This window comes from Dermacentor andersoni, chromosome 2 (assembly GCF_023375885.2).
Source record: "Dermacentor andersoni chromosome 2, qqDerAnde1_hic_scaffold, whole genome shotgun sequence".
NCBI lineage: Eukaryota > Metazoa > Arthropoda > Arachnida > Ixodida > Ixodidae > Dermacentor > Dermacentor andersoni.
Window position 1 is genome coordinate 54494796 of NC_092815.1, and position 16362 is coordinate 54511157.

Here is a 16362-nt window from a genome sequence, read left to right on the forward strand (position 1 = left end):
GGTGCCCAGAAAATGATAGGCTGCCAAATGAAATGAATATCTCTCTTTAGTGTTGCTTTAAGAAAGCTTTACTCCCAGTGAAACTATTCCTGGTAAAAATTTTTAGATACAGCTTAAAGTAATAATACAAAATTTTAGTGCCCCTTCAAGTAGGCATGTGAATACCAGCACTGCAGCAACAGCAAAAACCATGAATATGCACTGCAGGTGCTACAGAGTACTAGAAACACTCAGCTGCCAGAATTTCAGGTACTGGCTGCCCATTAACAGCATCAGAAAGGCTAGCTCAAGCAAAATCGGACAACACAACTGCAGTGAAGTTCTCACACATGTATTAAATCAAATGTACATAGTCTTTGCTTGGAGATGAAGGAGCAGCAGTCGAGACAGTGGTCCCAAGAGGGCAGCAGAGAGGTGCGACGTTGCAGGTGTGTGTGCTGCAGCCAGCTTGTTCAAGATCTTGTGTACTTTCCCCAGATGTGAAGCATGAACACAGAGGCAATGAACAGCAAGCTCATCACCAGAACTGGCACAGGACCCCTGCAGAACAGAGGCACAGGTCTTGAGCACAGACTCTACATAACACCTACCTTTTGTTGTGAAATAAGGGTAATACTAATCACTAATTAGCATTTGAAACCTAGATGATTTCTTTCACTACTCGCAACTTCCCCTGTCACTTGAGTTTTGTACACTGGGATATATTCCTGTACGACTGCGTGGCCTGCACATCCACTAAAGATCAGCAAACTAAAATTGAAACGCTGGCTGTATGCGCACTTACAAAGAACACTGCTTGCACACACTTCACCTCAGCGTTTTCTTTTTTTTCTTTAAGACTTTCTGGACATCAACTTTAACATAAAAACATGTACCAAGTATATAGTCTAGATGTCTAAACAAAGGTTTGCCCAAGGTCCAATATTAAGTGCACGTAAAGTACGGAGAGATTTAGAGGGGCATTTGACATTCTAAAAGACATCTTGCAGTTTAAGCTTTTAGCTACTCAGTTATGAAGAATGCACTTACACTTTAATTCCTGGAGAGTCGTCTGTGTAGAACTTCCACATTCCACCACCAGCTGCCCCTGGAGTACGTGTCCTGCCACTGCTCGCCGAGGTAGTTTTCCTGTCAAAAAAAAAAAAAAAAAAAAACCACGACCAATGAAACATCAAAGCAAGAGTTTTTCATAAGCTGAACGTTTTTCACACAAACCATAGTGTTCCCAGCATGCCATCAAGAGGCACCTACTATGTGACGAAGTGCAAGAGCTAACAGAAGGAAAATAAACTTTCCATGCTTTGCCACTGCAACAACAGGCATAAGTGAAGGTTATACTATCCTCCGATTTCGTTTAAGCTGTCAGCTGGTATAGTACTAATAGTATTCTCCACGGGATTACTTATACGAGATAATGTGTTGATGGCAGCACTGACAACGGCTATGTTGTCTGCACACTTCTTTAACTTTTTTTTAGTGCCTGGTGTGTTGACTGTCGGGCGTCAAGTGACCATGAGCTATGATTACAGTCAATGAGTATTAATTGTTATTTGGGGCCGCGAGTTAAGAAAATTCCAAATGCACTGCACGTCAGAGCCTAGCCCTCGCCATCCTGCACAGGTGAAGGCCTGCTGCGCTCATAAGCAGACAGTCGCTCAGAGTTTGTGCGGAGGACCAAGGTAAGTAAGCGTAGCAAGCTCTCCGAGATCATGGTGACACCAACCTCTGCTTGACGGTAGAACCTCCCGAGGAACGCGGCGCTGCCACCGTCTTCGGTGACCTGCCTCCAGCCCCAACATTCGTTGAACTTGGCGATGCCGGCTGCGAGAGAAGACAATGATTGAAACAACTACAAGCAAGACGAGAATGATGAGTGCATTACTTTCAACTTATGGATATTTAAACTAGACCAACAGTAGTCGCGGCATGAAACACCCTTCAAGCGACGGGCACTTGGTGATCAAGCAGCTAACATGGAAACTTTCCTCTCATTTCTTCTCTCGCTGACACAGCTTTTGAGAGCAAGCAGCGCTTAAAGGTGCAGTTGCAGGATAGACTCTTACCAGAGCGTTATGCATGACCCATCAACAGCTGCCCCCAAAAAGAAACCGAAAAACGACGCTAAGCTAAAAACGCGCATGTCTTGAACTCGCACCGGACAAGCGGCCTGAATTGAACGACAACAATACATTTCCGTTTGGTCCCCTTGTACCAATTCACAGCAATCAACTTTGTTCATCACGCTTCCGTCATGACAACTCCAAACTCGGATACTAGCGAATTCACGTTGTTAAAGTAACGCCAAAAGAAAAAAAAAAAAGACATTGCGTGGTTTCTAGTTCAACAGAACGTTCTCTGAACAGTCTTCTGCATTAATCTCGGACGGGTTACACTAGAGTTTCTTAATGAGGGTAATGAAAATCCGTATAGCCACGGAGCAACTTACCATAGCTGCAGCTGCAATGTAAGCTCTGCAACAGAAGAGAGCAGCCAGCCAACGTCACTTCTAAAGCGAACACGTCGTTGCTCCCCGAAGCTGTAAGGCCTGTTCTTGGCGGCGATCACGTTTATATTGATGTGCGGCGGGACGTACTAAGTATTTAAGTTTTTAATGGGCTTGTTCATCGAGTAAAAAACATATTAACAATTAAATAAATAGCGCAGAGAAATATAGTACTGCATATATTTTATGAAGTAAATAAAAAACAAGTTCGAGAAATATCACATGCGTGGTTGCTCAGTAAAATGTATGGCGCACTACCGCGTTAAGCATAGCTTGAAAATCAAATTTTACAGACAAGTTATTATAAAAAAACTTTAAGCTTGTTCCATGGAACATTATTAGCATCAGTAGAAAGCCGTGTTTCGTACACGGAGGATTGCCAGCAGCACCAATCAGCAGTGGCCTTCGAACATAAGCGCTCTTTCAGCGTGCGCGCTACCCTTGTGCGCACATCCATGTGCTTCGCGCTCGCCGGTAATGAAAGTTTTTACCCCAGAAAAGATTGTTTATTAAGACGTGTAGCTTTTCCCCATCTACCGCCGCTTGACGGCTTGGATGACAACGATGGACCTGACCACCATTCTTGAGAAAACAGTCTCACCAGGTAACGTTTCAAAGGCATGGCGACAGCTCCGGGCCAGCCATTCATGGTTTTGCAAATCCTCCTCAAGCTAAGCCTTACCGCCTAACTGTCTGATAGCATTTGAATTATTCTACCTCTTAACAAGTTAATGGGTTGTCAAGTAATCACCAGTGAGCGCGCTTTAGTTTCGCTGGCTGCATAAACCTATGAAGCGCCCGGACGCAATTGCAAGCGATGGAAAACAAGCGAACGAACGAAGGCGCACATTCGAGAGTGTCCGGCCAGTTTGCCGATAATCGGCACATAAAGGCCGCACCGCGTGTGCGCGCGTAGGTCTCGGGAGCATTTGTTTCAATGTGCGGTGTGCTTCAACTTGCGTGGCCGAGCCACGCGGGGTTTCGGGGCGTCGTTCGAGAAGGGGCTGCCGGGGACAAAAATTGTTATCGTAACCGCGCGCGCGCCCGGCGCCGGTGCCACCCGAACATTCCTCAGTCATCGAACCCACTGCGTCACCGCTGTCCTGCGCGATATTTCAAATGCAGCTATCGACACGCGATTCACTTTTTAAAGCCATCGCAGACTTGTTCCCGACAGCTTGCTGACTTGACTCGCAAAACCATGAATGTGAATAAACGTGCTTTCACATCTGCTCGCGGTCGCGGCCGATCGGACGTTCTCGGTTGCATTTGGCGCGCGGGCACACGACAGTCCCGTCTGTGACGGGGCGGCTCATTCGGTTCCCTCTGACCTGCTCTTACAGACAAAAATGAATTGGAGGCAGCGCAGAGGTACCTGGAACAGGCCGCCCAGACCAATCTGGTGAGTGAGGACATGTGTGACTCATTCGGCCCGTCTTTTGCGGCTATCTCGCCGCTTTGTCTGTCATGTATGGCGCTGTTGCGGAGACGTCACGCTGCGGACACTGGGCTTTCGAAAATTGCTGTCAAGCAGAGTGTGAATTTTTTAGTCACTTCCTGCAGAGAATATTAAATAGCACTCGTTATTCCATTGTCGAGATGCCACCAGACTGCAAATCAGCTGATCACGGACGATAGGGGATGTTACATTAGCTTGTCTTACTCGGATGTCATTGTAGCTCAGTGTACGGGGAAGTCGGACGAGGAATCCGTAGAGGGGGCTAAAAGGCGTTATTTGGTGCTTGTGTTGTATGAAAAAAAAAAAAGTAACGAGAGGGTCTCGGGAGTCGCGCTTCTTCAGTTTGACATGCCTCCGTATTGCGCAATTCTGGCGATTGGTGCAGAATAGGAATGTTTGTGCAAGTATTTTGATTTGCAGCTACATGCTGATTCAGAAAGCTTAGTTTCGGTTGTATTGTGCTGGCTAAACTAGTCATTGCCTTTCGTTGTATGTTGAACACAAGTTATTACTGCCGACTCCCTCCGTATTGATACGATTTTTTTTTCCCGTGTCAGACTTAAAGTGCGAGTATGTAATAGTGAGCGAGTGTGCCCATTTTTGCGCCATTATTGACGCGAGAGTGCTGAGAGGCCAACACAATTTTATCTGCTAGAACTCGCAGTATGTAGCTGGTAATGTAATGTTCATGATTGGTGGGTCACTCTTTCTTCGACATCTATTTGTTGCCATAATCCAGAGTTAGGTGTATTATGTGAGGATAGTGTGGACTCATTTTCATGTAGGATATTGTCGCCTACCGATCCATGTGAACTATACAAACACAGCTGTAAAAAAAAAAAAGAGAGAGAGATAGTGTAGGGGTGGTTGACTAACCAAAGAAGCTTCACTTTCCATTGGAAAGGAAACATCACTTGGCATGTAGCCTTCTTGTATATTACTGTTGGCAAATTTTTATTTGATACCTCAAATACCTGATACCTTTAGATAGTAAGGGCTACAGACTATTCTCACATAAATGGCACACAAAATAATTTGTTTTATGATATCTGCTTTACAATATACTGTTTTATAATATACAGCGTCATCAATTTGCAGATAACACTGCCCTGTTCAGCAATACTGGGGACAAAGTACATCAAATGATTGAGGACCTTAACAGAGAAAGTGGAAGAGTGGGGTTTAAGATTAATATGCAGGAGACAAAGATAATATTCAATATCCTGACAAGGGAACAAGAGTTCAGGTTCTCCAATCAGCCTCTAGAGTCTGTGAAAGAGTACGTCTATCTAGGTCAATTACTCACAGGGCACCCAGATCATAAGAAGCAAATTTACAGAATAAAAGTGGGTTGGAGTACATACGGCAGGCATTGCCAGATTCAGACTGGGAGCTTACCACTATAATTGAAAAGGAAGATGTACAATCACTGCATTCTAAAGGTGCTAACATGTGTGGCACAAACTTGGAGTTTGACTAAGAAGCTTGAGAACAAGTTAAGGACCGCACAAGGAACGATGGAATAAAAAATATTATACGTAACATTAAGAGACAGGAAGAGGGCTGTGTGGATCAGAGAGCAAACGGGGATAGCCAATATTTTAATTGACATTAAAGGAAGAAAATGGAGCTGGGCAGGCCATGTAATGCGTAGGCTGAATAGCCGGTGGGCCATTAGAGTTAAAGAATGGGTGCCAAGAGAAGGGAATCGCAGTCGAGGATGGCAGAAAACTAGGTGGGGGGATGAAATTGGGAAGTTTGCAGGCACAAGTTGGAATTGGTAGGCGCAGCACAGGGGTAATTGGAGATCGCAGGCAGAGGGCTTCGTCCTGCACTGGACATAAATAGGCTGATGATGCTGATAGTGATAGTGATGATGATGATGATCTGCTTGTTGTGTCAGTCTAACGCTGCAATTTGTGGCTTTTTGTTGACATGCATTTGTGCGATGATCAAGTGCAGTGCAGTAAGACACATTATTTAAAAACTTTTTGTGTGCAAAAAGACGGGGACAAAGAAAAGGGCAACACAAGGACGAGCGCTCGTCCTTGTTTTGCTCTTTTCTTTGTCCCTGTCTTTTTCTCACAAAAAGCTTTTAAAGAATGAATCTGTTCCAACTAGGCCGACTCGCAGTTATGCTGCAGTAAGACACCTTTATTCTGCTTTGATTCATTGTGCCGTTCTGTACTAACCCTTTCCCTACCAACTTGTTTGCCAAACATAATACAAAAATACCAATTTTTTTATTTGCCTAAATAATTCTGCACATTTTGAAACAACTAAAACATATCCTGAAAAGCACTTTATTTGTAATATACATGCAAAATATTTTTTTTTGAAAGTATGGAGAGAGGATTGGCTTCACTGCACTGCACAGCGGATAGTCTGACTTTCTGTAGTCCTCATTGCAAAAAAAAAACCGTCTCTTTGGAAATTAAAAGAACAATAGTGTGAAAAGGGGGCTCACGCTTGTGGCTGGGGATGTCAGAACCCTAAATTATAGACTTGGTGTGGCACACTTGAATGCACGAAGTAGGGCAGAGAGCTACTCCACATTCCTCACACCAGGTACGTGTAGTGGTTGCTTTCACGGGGAATGAAATCTGTTATTTCATTCATTAGAAATAATTCAAGATGTGGTGCACAGTTCCCATCCTTAGTCACAGGTACCTTTATGACAAGCGCGGCCGTGAAAACGAACCTTGTCTGCTGCTGACACGTTGAAACGCTATTTTCGTCCGAATCCGACGATTCAGAGAAGGTATGCTGCTCAGTGTGGATGCTGCCACTCTGGGAGGAAAATCGAACTTCTTGTTCACTGTCTGAGTCTGACAAATCTTCTGCAAACTTTTCTTTTTTCCGGAGCAGAGCCATTGCCAGCACGTGCACTCACAGAAGCAGGAGGCCATTTTTAAATCCCAGATGCCAGCATCGAAATGTTACTCAGTTACAGCACCATCTGTTGAAGCCAAAAAGAACTAAACAACATTCATCAGGGTAGCTTGACTGGGACAGTGCACAAGCACTTGTTCCAGCTCGTCTTCGGTGGGAGCGGTATAAACTGTGTGGACGAGCTCGGATCGTCGACAGTAGGGACAGGGTTAATAGTCCGTTTGTGGTCACATAAAATGAGGAAGTACTTTATTAATGCGCTTTTTTTATTAATAATAATCTTCTGCAGTGGCTGTCACTCGAGAGATTGCATTTCTTAAAGGGACACTAAAGAGAAAAGATGCGTTAAACATGATGTCATGGAGTTTGACAGCGTTTGCTAGGGCCGAGCTAATTTTTTTTATTGATAAAGATTGACTATATTGTATTCTATAGGAGCCAAAGGCTGAACTTGGCAAGTTTCAGGAACATCTAGTGAGCCACGACGATTCAATTACGAGAAAGTACTTTGAAATCCGTGATGTCACCCTGATGTATCGTTGCTGGGGTTGTGGTGTGAAATTTCATAAATGGGTCTTGGGCATTAATTTTCTCTTCTAATGATCAACCTATTACCTTGACATTAACAGGAATAGAGTTGTGAAAGGACACTTTAATCACTCTAGACTGATTTAACATTCTTCTTAATTGTCCAGAATTTCTTTAATTTGGATTTTAGGGTTGAGACATTGTGAATATCAGCATTCCAGACCACACTAGTGCAATCACTTAATTTGCAACTATTTACTAGAAGCACTGGAGCTCTGATATTTAAATTTTAAATATTTAAATTAGTAGCACGGGTAGAAATTCTGTCATGACCAAAAAATTATAAGTATCTGATAGACTGCACGTAAAGTTGTAAACTAACTGTTCTCCTTGTGCATATGCTATGCACTAGAAAAACTTTTGTCATGTTTTAATGCTGGAGCAACATACAAAATCACATTTTCTTTTCTCTCTCTCCTATTCAAGCCTCTCTTCTTTTCTCCTACACAAAATTGTCAAATCACACGCATAATAAATAATTGAGTGCGTGGCGTATGCTCAACAATTGACTGAGAAAAAACAAAACTTGCACTTACCGAACTATCATTAGCTGCACATTTCACTGTCCACAGCCTCTACAATGCCTCCACAATGAAATGACCAGTAAAACAAAAAAATAATTCTTTCTTGGGTCTATTGTGAACTGGGCAGTGTGCAACCTCATGAATGAGGGGACCTTTGTAGCGAATGATTTCAGAGGCCCCAGCTGTGTTGTTGTAAAGGCATTTGACCTTAGTCAAAATTCTGCTTTGATGCAGTTGCTGAAATTTGTGACTGCCTAAACTGCAGTCCAATGTCGTAAAATTGGAGGAAGGTTATAAAATAGTCTACATGAATGCAAACTGACTGGAGGGGGGGGAAGCATCAACTGTAAAATGAACATGATTTTAGTATCTTCTGTGACGCCTATTCCAACTTGTAAGTATGATTGTCTGCAAATTCGGATAGATCCCTGTAGTTGTGTATCTGGGTTACATAGACAGGTTTTTGTATCAGTCGATGCCCATATATTGGAACAGTAACTTGTAAAATTGATGTGATGTAGCTGTGTGGTGCAAATCAGGGTACATTAATATGAACTAGCAAACTGTTTAAACCCCATGCATGTGATCTTGTGCGCTACAGTGACAAGCGACGCAATGCAGATGGCTATCGTGTTTGCTCATTGCCTACAAGTCGTACCCCATGTGAGGAACGACATTGAGCGATGTCTCCCCGGTGTTGCTGGTTTGAGGGCAGCAAATAAGCACTGAAACTGGCATGACACATGCATTATTAATTTAAATTTGTGTTTTACTGTAAGGAGCAGCGTAAAATATTCCTGAAGGTCTTGAAGTAGGTTCTTATCCTTGCATCTATAAAATTTAGTCATTTGCTCATTCTGTGTGACAACTAGTAGTACTTCACTGATGTTATATCCAGTTCCGGCTTCGTGCTATTGACTAGTTGCTCATAGCACTTTCGGACGACGAGCGATGAATTCTAGATTTTTAGAACCAAACACTCGAGCGACAAGAACGAGCGATCTGTTCGTGTGAAGACCCATTTTGTCGCACAGAGCCGTCGCGCACAAAATGGCTCGTATGATGTTTAGGCTTTACTGCTCTCTTTACAGTATACAAACTGGGATGTAGGCACAATAACTAAATATGCATAAATGACGAGTTATGCTATCATTACTGACCTTTTACCACACTCTTGTGTTGCACATCAGGAGAATAGCGTTCACTAGATTAGCTGAACATACCTTTGTTCACCAGCGTTCAGCAGAAAGTATGTGCACCTAAATTAATTGTTATTTGCCTAAGGGTCAAGCTGAGGTTAATCATCATCATCAGCCTATTTTATGTCCACTGCAGGATGAAGGCCTTTCCCTGCGATCTCCAATCCAAGCTGTGATTAGTGCATTTTAATTCTTCAGCACAGCACACACTAACTGTAATGGGCAAATTAACTGCATTTTGCTGAATGATAAATTGTTACATCATAATTCAATATACTGCATATCAGCTCACCATGGCACTCATAAGTGTAATAGGTAATCGGAAACATCCTTTCTCAGCCTATTTTAATTTGTCTTGAAGGCACTGCTTGTGATGTACATAGACAGTCAAGCCTCGGGTGGAACAGTGTGCATCCTGGTAAACTTGCTGAAAATACAGAGTGCCAGTAACACTGCTTTTCTTGATCAGTTGACATTGTGATGAGAAACAGTTGTAATGCCTCGCTTCAGCCCCTCCCCCCCCCTTAAAAAAAAAAAAAAAACTTTTCTACTCACATTTTACCTTAAGCCTCAATATGTGGGTGCCATTTGAAAAAGCCTCGATACAAAGGTGCTAATGTGCTGGTCAGTGGGGCATATGGATAGTGTTGTATTGAAAATTCATATTCTGTCGCAAAGTAAACTATACTGCACTAGTCCTTCAGGACAAGGTGACTCCCATCATCCTTTGTGAACATAAAAAAGATTGCACATCCCCCCTGTTACATAACAGGCAGCTACCATTCTCACTAACCTTTGACACGCAAAACACTTCTTTGATAGAGAGCAGCACATATGTTATTGAAAAGAAACAGATAAGTGTAGTAACAACAGTCTTAGGTTAAAATGAAGCTTCACAGGGCAGGTGAAATGAGTTCTGTTAATATGCAATTCCTTCATAGCCATGCTGTGGGAGAGATCTCCCCTCCTGCCTTCCTTTTTTTTGTTTTTTCAGTTCGGGTGCCAGTACAAAAAACGTGATTCGCAGTGGCAGTTGAGCACAGTAGTGGGTGTGGGTGAAAACCTTGAAATAATGCGACCTGTCATTATACCAGTTCAACTGCAGTAAAGATATGCTTGTGCTTCCCATCACTGTTAAGCGCAAGTATAGACGTTTGTCTAGCTTTGTTCGTGTCTGACCAGTAGCACATGGCTTGCCCCAAAACACTCGTTCAAGTGCTCTCTGTGCTAGCGAAGGAGGACAATCATTTGTCTGTCATGTCAGATTGTTAATAAGATTTGTGTAATGTCCATGTTGTCCTTTGCTTCATGCTATCTACTTTATCTATCACACAGGGTACATACAGTACAAGCAGCCACAGTGGCAGCACGGTCTTCTCACGCATTCCATAGTTTACTGTGGCACCTAGTACGAAAAAAAGAAACAAAAATTGAAAGCTGCTGTCGTTTTAGCTTCTTAGTAAAGCAGAAAACTGGTGCTGGGCCTGGTTGAGAGTGCTCCTGGAAATTTTTTTCTTGTGGCTAGATACTTAGTTGTTGAGAAATTAAATTCTTTATCACTTAATATGCCTATGCTGTGCATTAATGAGCCTCACCTATGTGGGGGACGTTTTTCTTTTTTTTTCATTGTTTCCCGACACATATCTGATATAGAAATACCTTTAGCCTCCTGTTGACATACCTTCCTGTTGTCTTTAATTAAGTACCCTCTGCCTACATGAGCTAAAGTATGTCGGGATTGTTGTGTGTGCCTGTTTTGTGTTAAGTGAGATTTGTGTGCAAGTAATTCTTGTGATTGGCAGTATCGTGCAGTGTGCGAGACATGTGCCACATTGCCATTTGCAGGCGGAGTTCCTTCGCTCCCTTTCGGAAGTTCTCCAAGGGGCGAACAACAGCCCTGTGGCCCGCATGGCCGCAGGCCTCCAGATCAAGAACAGTCTCACATCCAAAGACAATGACCTGAGGACACAGTACCAGCAGCGGTGGCTTTCCTTTCCCCAGGAGGCGCGCATGTACATCAAGAATAATGTGAGTGGCGTATGGGGCTATCAAACAATGTGTGTACATGTCTGACCTTTGCATGGGCAGCCTACCTTTTTTGATACGGGTGTCTGTTGCCGATAGCTTGGAGGAATGTAAAGCCGCCTTAATCTATGCCATAAGGTGAACACAGAATTTTAAAGAATAATAACAATGAAAAAAAAAAAGTAGACCATATGAATCAACCATTGCCTGAACAGGAAAAACTTTTCAGCACAGAGGGCAGGTGAAAGAAATTCCAGCTTCTTCTTTAAAGGTACGCAAAGGCAACCATTAAGTCAACGTGGACTGTTAAAATACCATTCCAGAAGCCTCGTAGCATTTGTTCTGGGCCAAGAAAAGATATAGTTTAAGAGAAAATCATGTCTGAAGGGTCTGCATACCATTAGTGCGATTCAAATCGCTCGCCCCCGTGGGGGGTCTCATGATGTTGCATTGGCTATCACACCCTTTCTGCGTTCTTCCGTATGCGTGTCGTTTGGCATCCCGAAACTTCAGAAATGCAAAATATAAAAATGCTTGTTGAGACGGAGCTGATAGTGCAACAAAGGAAGGGAAAGTGCATGCCAAATCATAAACAAGATCTTCGACGCTCTTCACAATGGACCTCATTCTATGCTACTTGCAGTTTGTGTGAGTTTTGTGAGCCAGCAAAACCAGTGCAGCACTGTGTGATAACAAAACTATTGAAACACAAAAGTGCAGGCGGCAGAGTCGAGCGAAAACAAAACTTTTCAACCATCCGCGTCATTGCCATGGGTAACGCCAATGAGTTTTTTCTACATGTTGAATAGAACTGGGCAAGTAGCATTTTCTTCTGTCTTATAATTGAATGCACCGATATATTTATTAAGAGTGGTTGGATACCAGAGACAATTATAATGAGGTGTTCCCATCTCGTAGGGCTAGTACCAAAATGCCTTTTAATGTAGGATGGGACATGTTTCTGTGGCACCAAGCGTTCGCCAGGGAACATAAGAGTTGCCTCTTTGTAAAACTCAAACCAAGACCTAAAGTGTGCCATCATCATAGTTATGGAGGTTAACCGAGTGGCCATAGTCGCAGATCTGCAGTTATTTATTCCTCGTACTACTGTGGTGCGGAGCTCGCTCAAGGAGGTCAGATCAAAATATAGCTTCAGATAATATTCGGTCGTTGTTAATAGTTGTTGAAGGTGCTATTCCAGAGATACCTTGTAATGTGCAAACTCAGCCGCTGGCTATGGGGTGGAGTAGGAAACGGAGAGGGGGAAAGACAAGAAGGTTAGCAACCACTGGTTACTAGTTTGCCATTAATGGGAGTCCTCTTTGCTACCCTGCATGATCGGAAGAGCAGGTCCCATGCTTTCAATTTAAACATCTTCCACATGACCTCAGCGCACAGTTTTGCAGGAGAGGCTTTGCATGTCAGAAGCAAAGAAACCTCTGGATGTCTTCACTGTAACTCCGGCTTAGTCGTGCACATCCTTTAGTGTTTAACCTTCCTTGCATGCCCCTGTTCTGTTATTTTTTTTTTTTTTGCTTGCTTGTAACGCGGTAATTGTGCAAATGCCTTTTGCAAGTCAAAATGGTAGAAGTGACTCCAGAAGGGCATTCTATTAAAAATTAAACTAACCATGTAATTTTTATGTTGAATGCCACATTTATATGCATAAAGCCATCTCTGCTATATTTGTTGACTATTTCGCTGAAATGGCCCCTCAAATGGTTTGGACAAGTTTTATAGATGTGTGGGGTACAACTACAGTAAAACATTCACCATAATTTAAGCGAAATGTCTCATATTAAGATAGCTATGGACGATTACAAGTCACCCTCTTCCTTAGCCATGCCTTTTCTTAACTCGTTTACTGAACGATGGAGTCACGTGCAGAGAACAAAACCATGTTGTTTTCTACTGTGTTACAGCACGATGTCATGCTCTGTCATCCGCTTGTGTCTGCCTCGGCATATATGTAACACTGACTTGTACTGCTAGTCAGGTGTTCTCATGTACAGCACGCAAAATTGTGTGCTGCGTGAAACAGGACAAACAGAACAGCTAGCGTGCCAGACCATCAGCGGAAGTGTGCTGGGCAGCAAAAAGTGGGAAAAATAAAAAAAAAAAAGAATGAGGCAGGACTTGTGACATATGCATCATGCGATCCTCCGGCCCCGATATAGAACACAGGGAAGGAATTTTGCTTGCAGAGGCTAGACGGGGGCAAGTGGAGAGAGTTATATTGCCAGTGACACTCGGCCACTGAAATAATGGGTTTGCGGCACTGAAATATCTTGGTTATTAATGAACCAATTTGAAACATTGCTGTAGAATGCTCCTTAGAGGGCATGTAACAACTTTCGGCATACAACCAAGTTTGCTGTGTGGCCTGGTGAGGGACCCTTTAAGTGTGGCCACACAATCGCTTTGAGTTAGCTGCATGCTAGGGACTTGCAACTCTTGATTGGAGCGACGGCTTTTCCACCTCCGAATGCGAGCCACATTGGGACTCTGAAGATGACATCTTTTCGTTTGAGGAAGAGGCACTTTCAACCATATCGGATGCTGGCAATGCTGAGAAGAATAGTATCTTTGAGTGCGCTGCACGTCTTGCTGTCACACAGGAATGAGAAGACGTCACAAAGAGTGCATTTGCCATTGTCTGTGTCATTTATTACCTTCTGCATAAGCAAAAATAAACTGTTTTATAATTCGGAAGAAAAAAAGACCAACATTAAAAGGTTTAAGAATGACACCCAAGATGTCGTTAAGAGCTTGTTATGTGTAATCACTTCAGTCGGCACTGACACACCCATCTGGTCGTTGTTTGTCATTCTCTCACTTACAAAAGCTGTATTCTGAGTGAAATTGTGTGGACATTTCTGGACTGCGAGTGTATCACTTTAGCTTGACTTTGTTTTGCATTTTAGCTTTTTTTTAGCTCGTTCATGTAACGAACGAGAACAGCTGATTAACTTCGTGTTTTGTGGTCATTTGCAGATCCTGAGCGCACTTGGCACAGAGACAATCCGCCCAAGTTCAGCAGCACAGTGTGTGGCATATGTTGCTGTGGCTGAACTGCCTCAAATGCAATGGCCAGATCTTATACAAGTGCTGACAAACAATGCAACAAACCCAGCTTCCACAGAAATGCTCAGGGAGGCCACATTGGAAGCAATTGGCTATATCTGCCAAGACATTGAGCCTGACGTAAGCATTGGATTGTTTACTTTTTATCCCAGTGTGGTGTAATATTCTGGCTTTATTTAGTTTTTTTTCTTAATTGTAAAGTCAGAACTGCTGGCACGTGTGGTAATTGAAAAATAAATTGATTGTTGAGCTTGTTTGTTAAAAATAGCGTTTGTTGTGTTCTCAAATTAAGGCATTGTCTATTTACTGTATTCTTTGTTATTGTAGTAAGAAACAGGTTGGTGATGGCTAACCTTTGTGGAGGCATTTACATTTTGTTATATTGTGTTCCAAGCTCCTTGTTAGTAACCTTTACGAGGAAGGGTTAACTGTAGGAAATGTTTGTTCATGTTTTCTCTGTATTTTTTCCCGAAGGTGTTATTGGGTCAGAGCAATGATATCTTGACAGCAATTGTTCATGGAATGCGCAAGGACGAACCTTCAGAGCATGTCAAGCTTGCCGCAACAACCGCTTTGCTCAATTCTCTCGAGTTCACGAGAGCAAACTTTGAAAAGGACTCTGAAAGGCACTTCATTATGCAGGTAAGGTGCTTTTTGTATAAGTATTACTGGTTTTTAGGAAAATACAGTTAAACCTCGATATTACGAAGTAGGTAAAATTGGCAATTTGCTTCGTTATATTGAAATTTTATTGTACAGTGGAACCCCGTTCATACGTTTTTCACCGGACCGGGCGAAAAAAAACGTAACAGCCGGGAAAACGCAACAGTGAGGAAAGCTCCGAAAATGAATGAAAAAAGTGCAGCTTCAACTATAGACAATTTATTTCCACAGAGTGCGCTTAGGACTTAAAAAAGTCCAGAATGGTGGCTTGCCGTTTCTTTTGCTCGCTATAAATCGCTACACGTTTCTCAATACCCTGGAAGGCCGCATTGCTGTCAGCGTCGCTGTGAGGTGCGACGTACCTGCGGAGGAGGTCCAGAGCCGCGACGGCTTCTCCAAAGCTAGGATTTGGCAACTCCCCGGCATCATGCGGCTCGTGCTCCTTGTCATCACCGCACCACGGCAATGGCAACGGACGAACGAATATACGCGGGAAATTTTGCCCTCTTTGGCGTAATCATGCTAACGTGCTAACGATTGTTTAGTATTGCTGCGGAGCGCGCGCGTCCGAGCAGCCCGGTTGCGCGCAGCGCGGCGTATGAGAAACGTAAACAAGAGAGGAGAGCAGGCCCGATAGGCGGAGCAACGCCAACTTCCGGTTTCACTTTAGCTTCACAAAGAGTGACGTCAGGGCCTCTCCCGAGTTTCCTTCCCCCGTGAGTTGACCCGTCCAACAACCAAGCGGTGACCGTAATCACAGTGATGATAGTAAGATTATTTTTCACGAATGGCCACTTAGTGGCGGCCTCATGCGGCCTCTCGAACTGGCGTGCGGCTTCTTGCAGCCAGTTCCATAGCCAAGCCCGGCCAAGCCCAGCCAAAACTCGTCAAAAGCCAAAATGGCGGTTGGAGCGCGTTGTCTACTTTAGCCCAGGCGGGTTCGGGGTGCTAAGTTGCGACGTATCATGCGGGAACGTTTTCACAGCTACAACGTAACAGCGGGGTTCCTTATACATTGGATCCTATGGAAGCTATGCCGGGACCGGATGAAAACGACGTAGCAGCCGGGAAAACGCAGCAGTGAGGAACGTAACAGCGGGGTTCTACTGTATTGAAATTCGACCTTTTATGCAAATAAGTACAGTCGCTGACACAAAGAGGCTGCATAATTTTCTGAATTATCGAGCAATCGAAGAAAAGCAAACTCGAATGAGAAAACAATTAATCTTGAGCAATTTGGGAGTCGGCGACGAATGATACGGTTTCATGCCATGTCGGCGATATCTTCACATCAGCGGTATGAATTAAGTGAAGCCAGCCATGCTTTTGCGTGCACTCCGTCCCCATGGCTGATAGGGTTGCCGGCACTGGGGTGACGCTATCATGAAAAGCACTGAAAGCGAAGAGAGAATGCTTCTGCCTCTC

General features: G+C 43.5%; 2 protein-coding genes across 2 annotated transcripts in view; one reads left to right on the top strand and one right to left on the bottom strand.

The window, feature by feature from the left end:
- Nucleotides 1-315: 315 nt before the first annotated feature.
- Nucleotides 316-2555, bottom strand: Sec61beta (Sec61 translocon subunit beta). Its single transcript, XM_050189307.2, has 4 exons — nt 2447-2555; nt 1724-1821; nt 1030-1128; nt 316-540 (listed from the first exon to the last, which is right to left on the bottom strand). The coding sequence occupies exons 1-4, from the start codon at nt 2447-2449 to the stop codon at nt 453-455; spliced, it is 288 nt and encodes a 95-aa protein (XP_050045264.1). The 5' UTR covers nt 2450-2555; the 3' UTR covers nt 316-452.
- Nucleotides 2556-2908: 353 nt separating this feature from the next.
- The window catches only part of Fs(2)Ket (Importin subunit beta Fs(2)Ket), a 79371-nt gene continuing 65917 nt past the window's right edge, over nt 2909-16362 (top strand). The window contains exons 1-5 of the mRNA XM_050189306.3: nt 2909-3107; nt 3847-3905; nt 11011-11193; nt 14185-14394; nt 14749-14916. Of these exons, the coding sequence (XP_050045263.1) occupies nt 3059-3107; nt 3847-3905; nt 11011-11193; nt 14185-14394; nt 14749-14916 (669 nt within the window). The 5' untranslated portion in view covers nt 2909-3058. The remainder of the gene's footprint in view (nt 3108-3846; nt 3906-11010; nt 11194-14184; nt 14395-14748; nt 14917-16362) is intronic.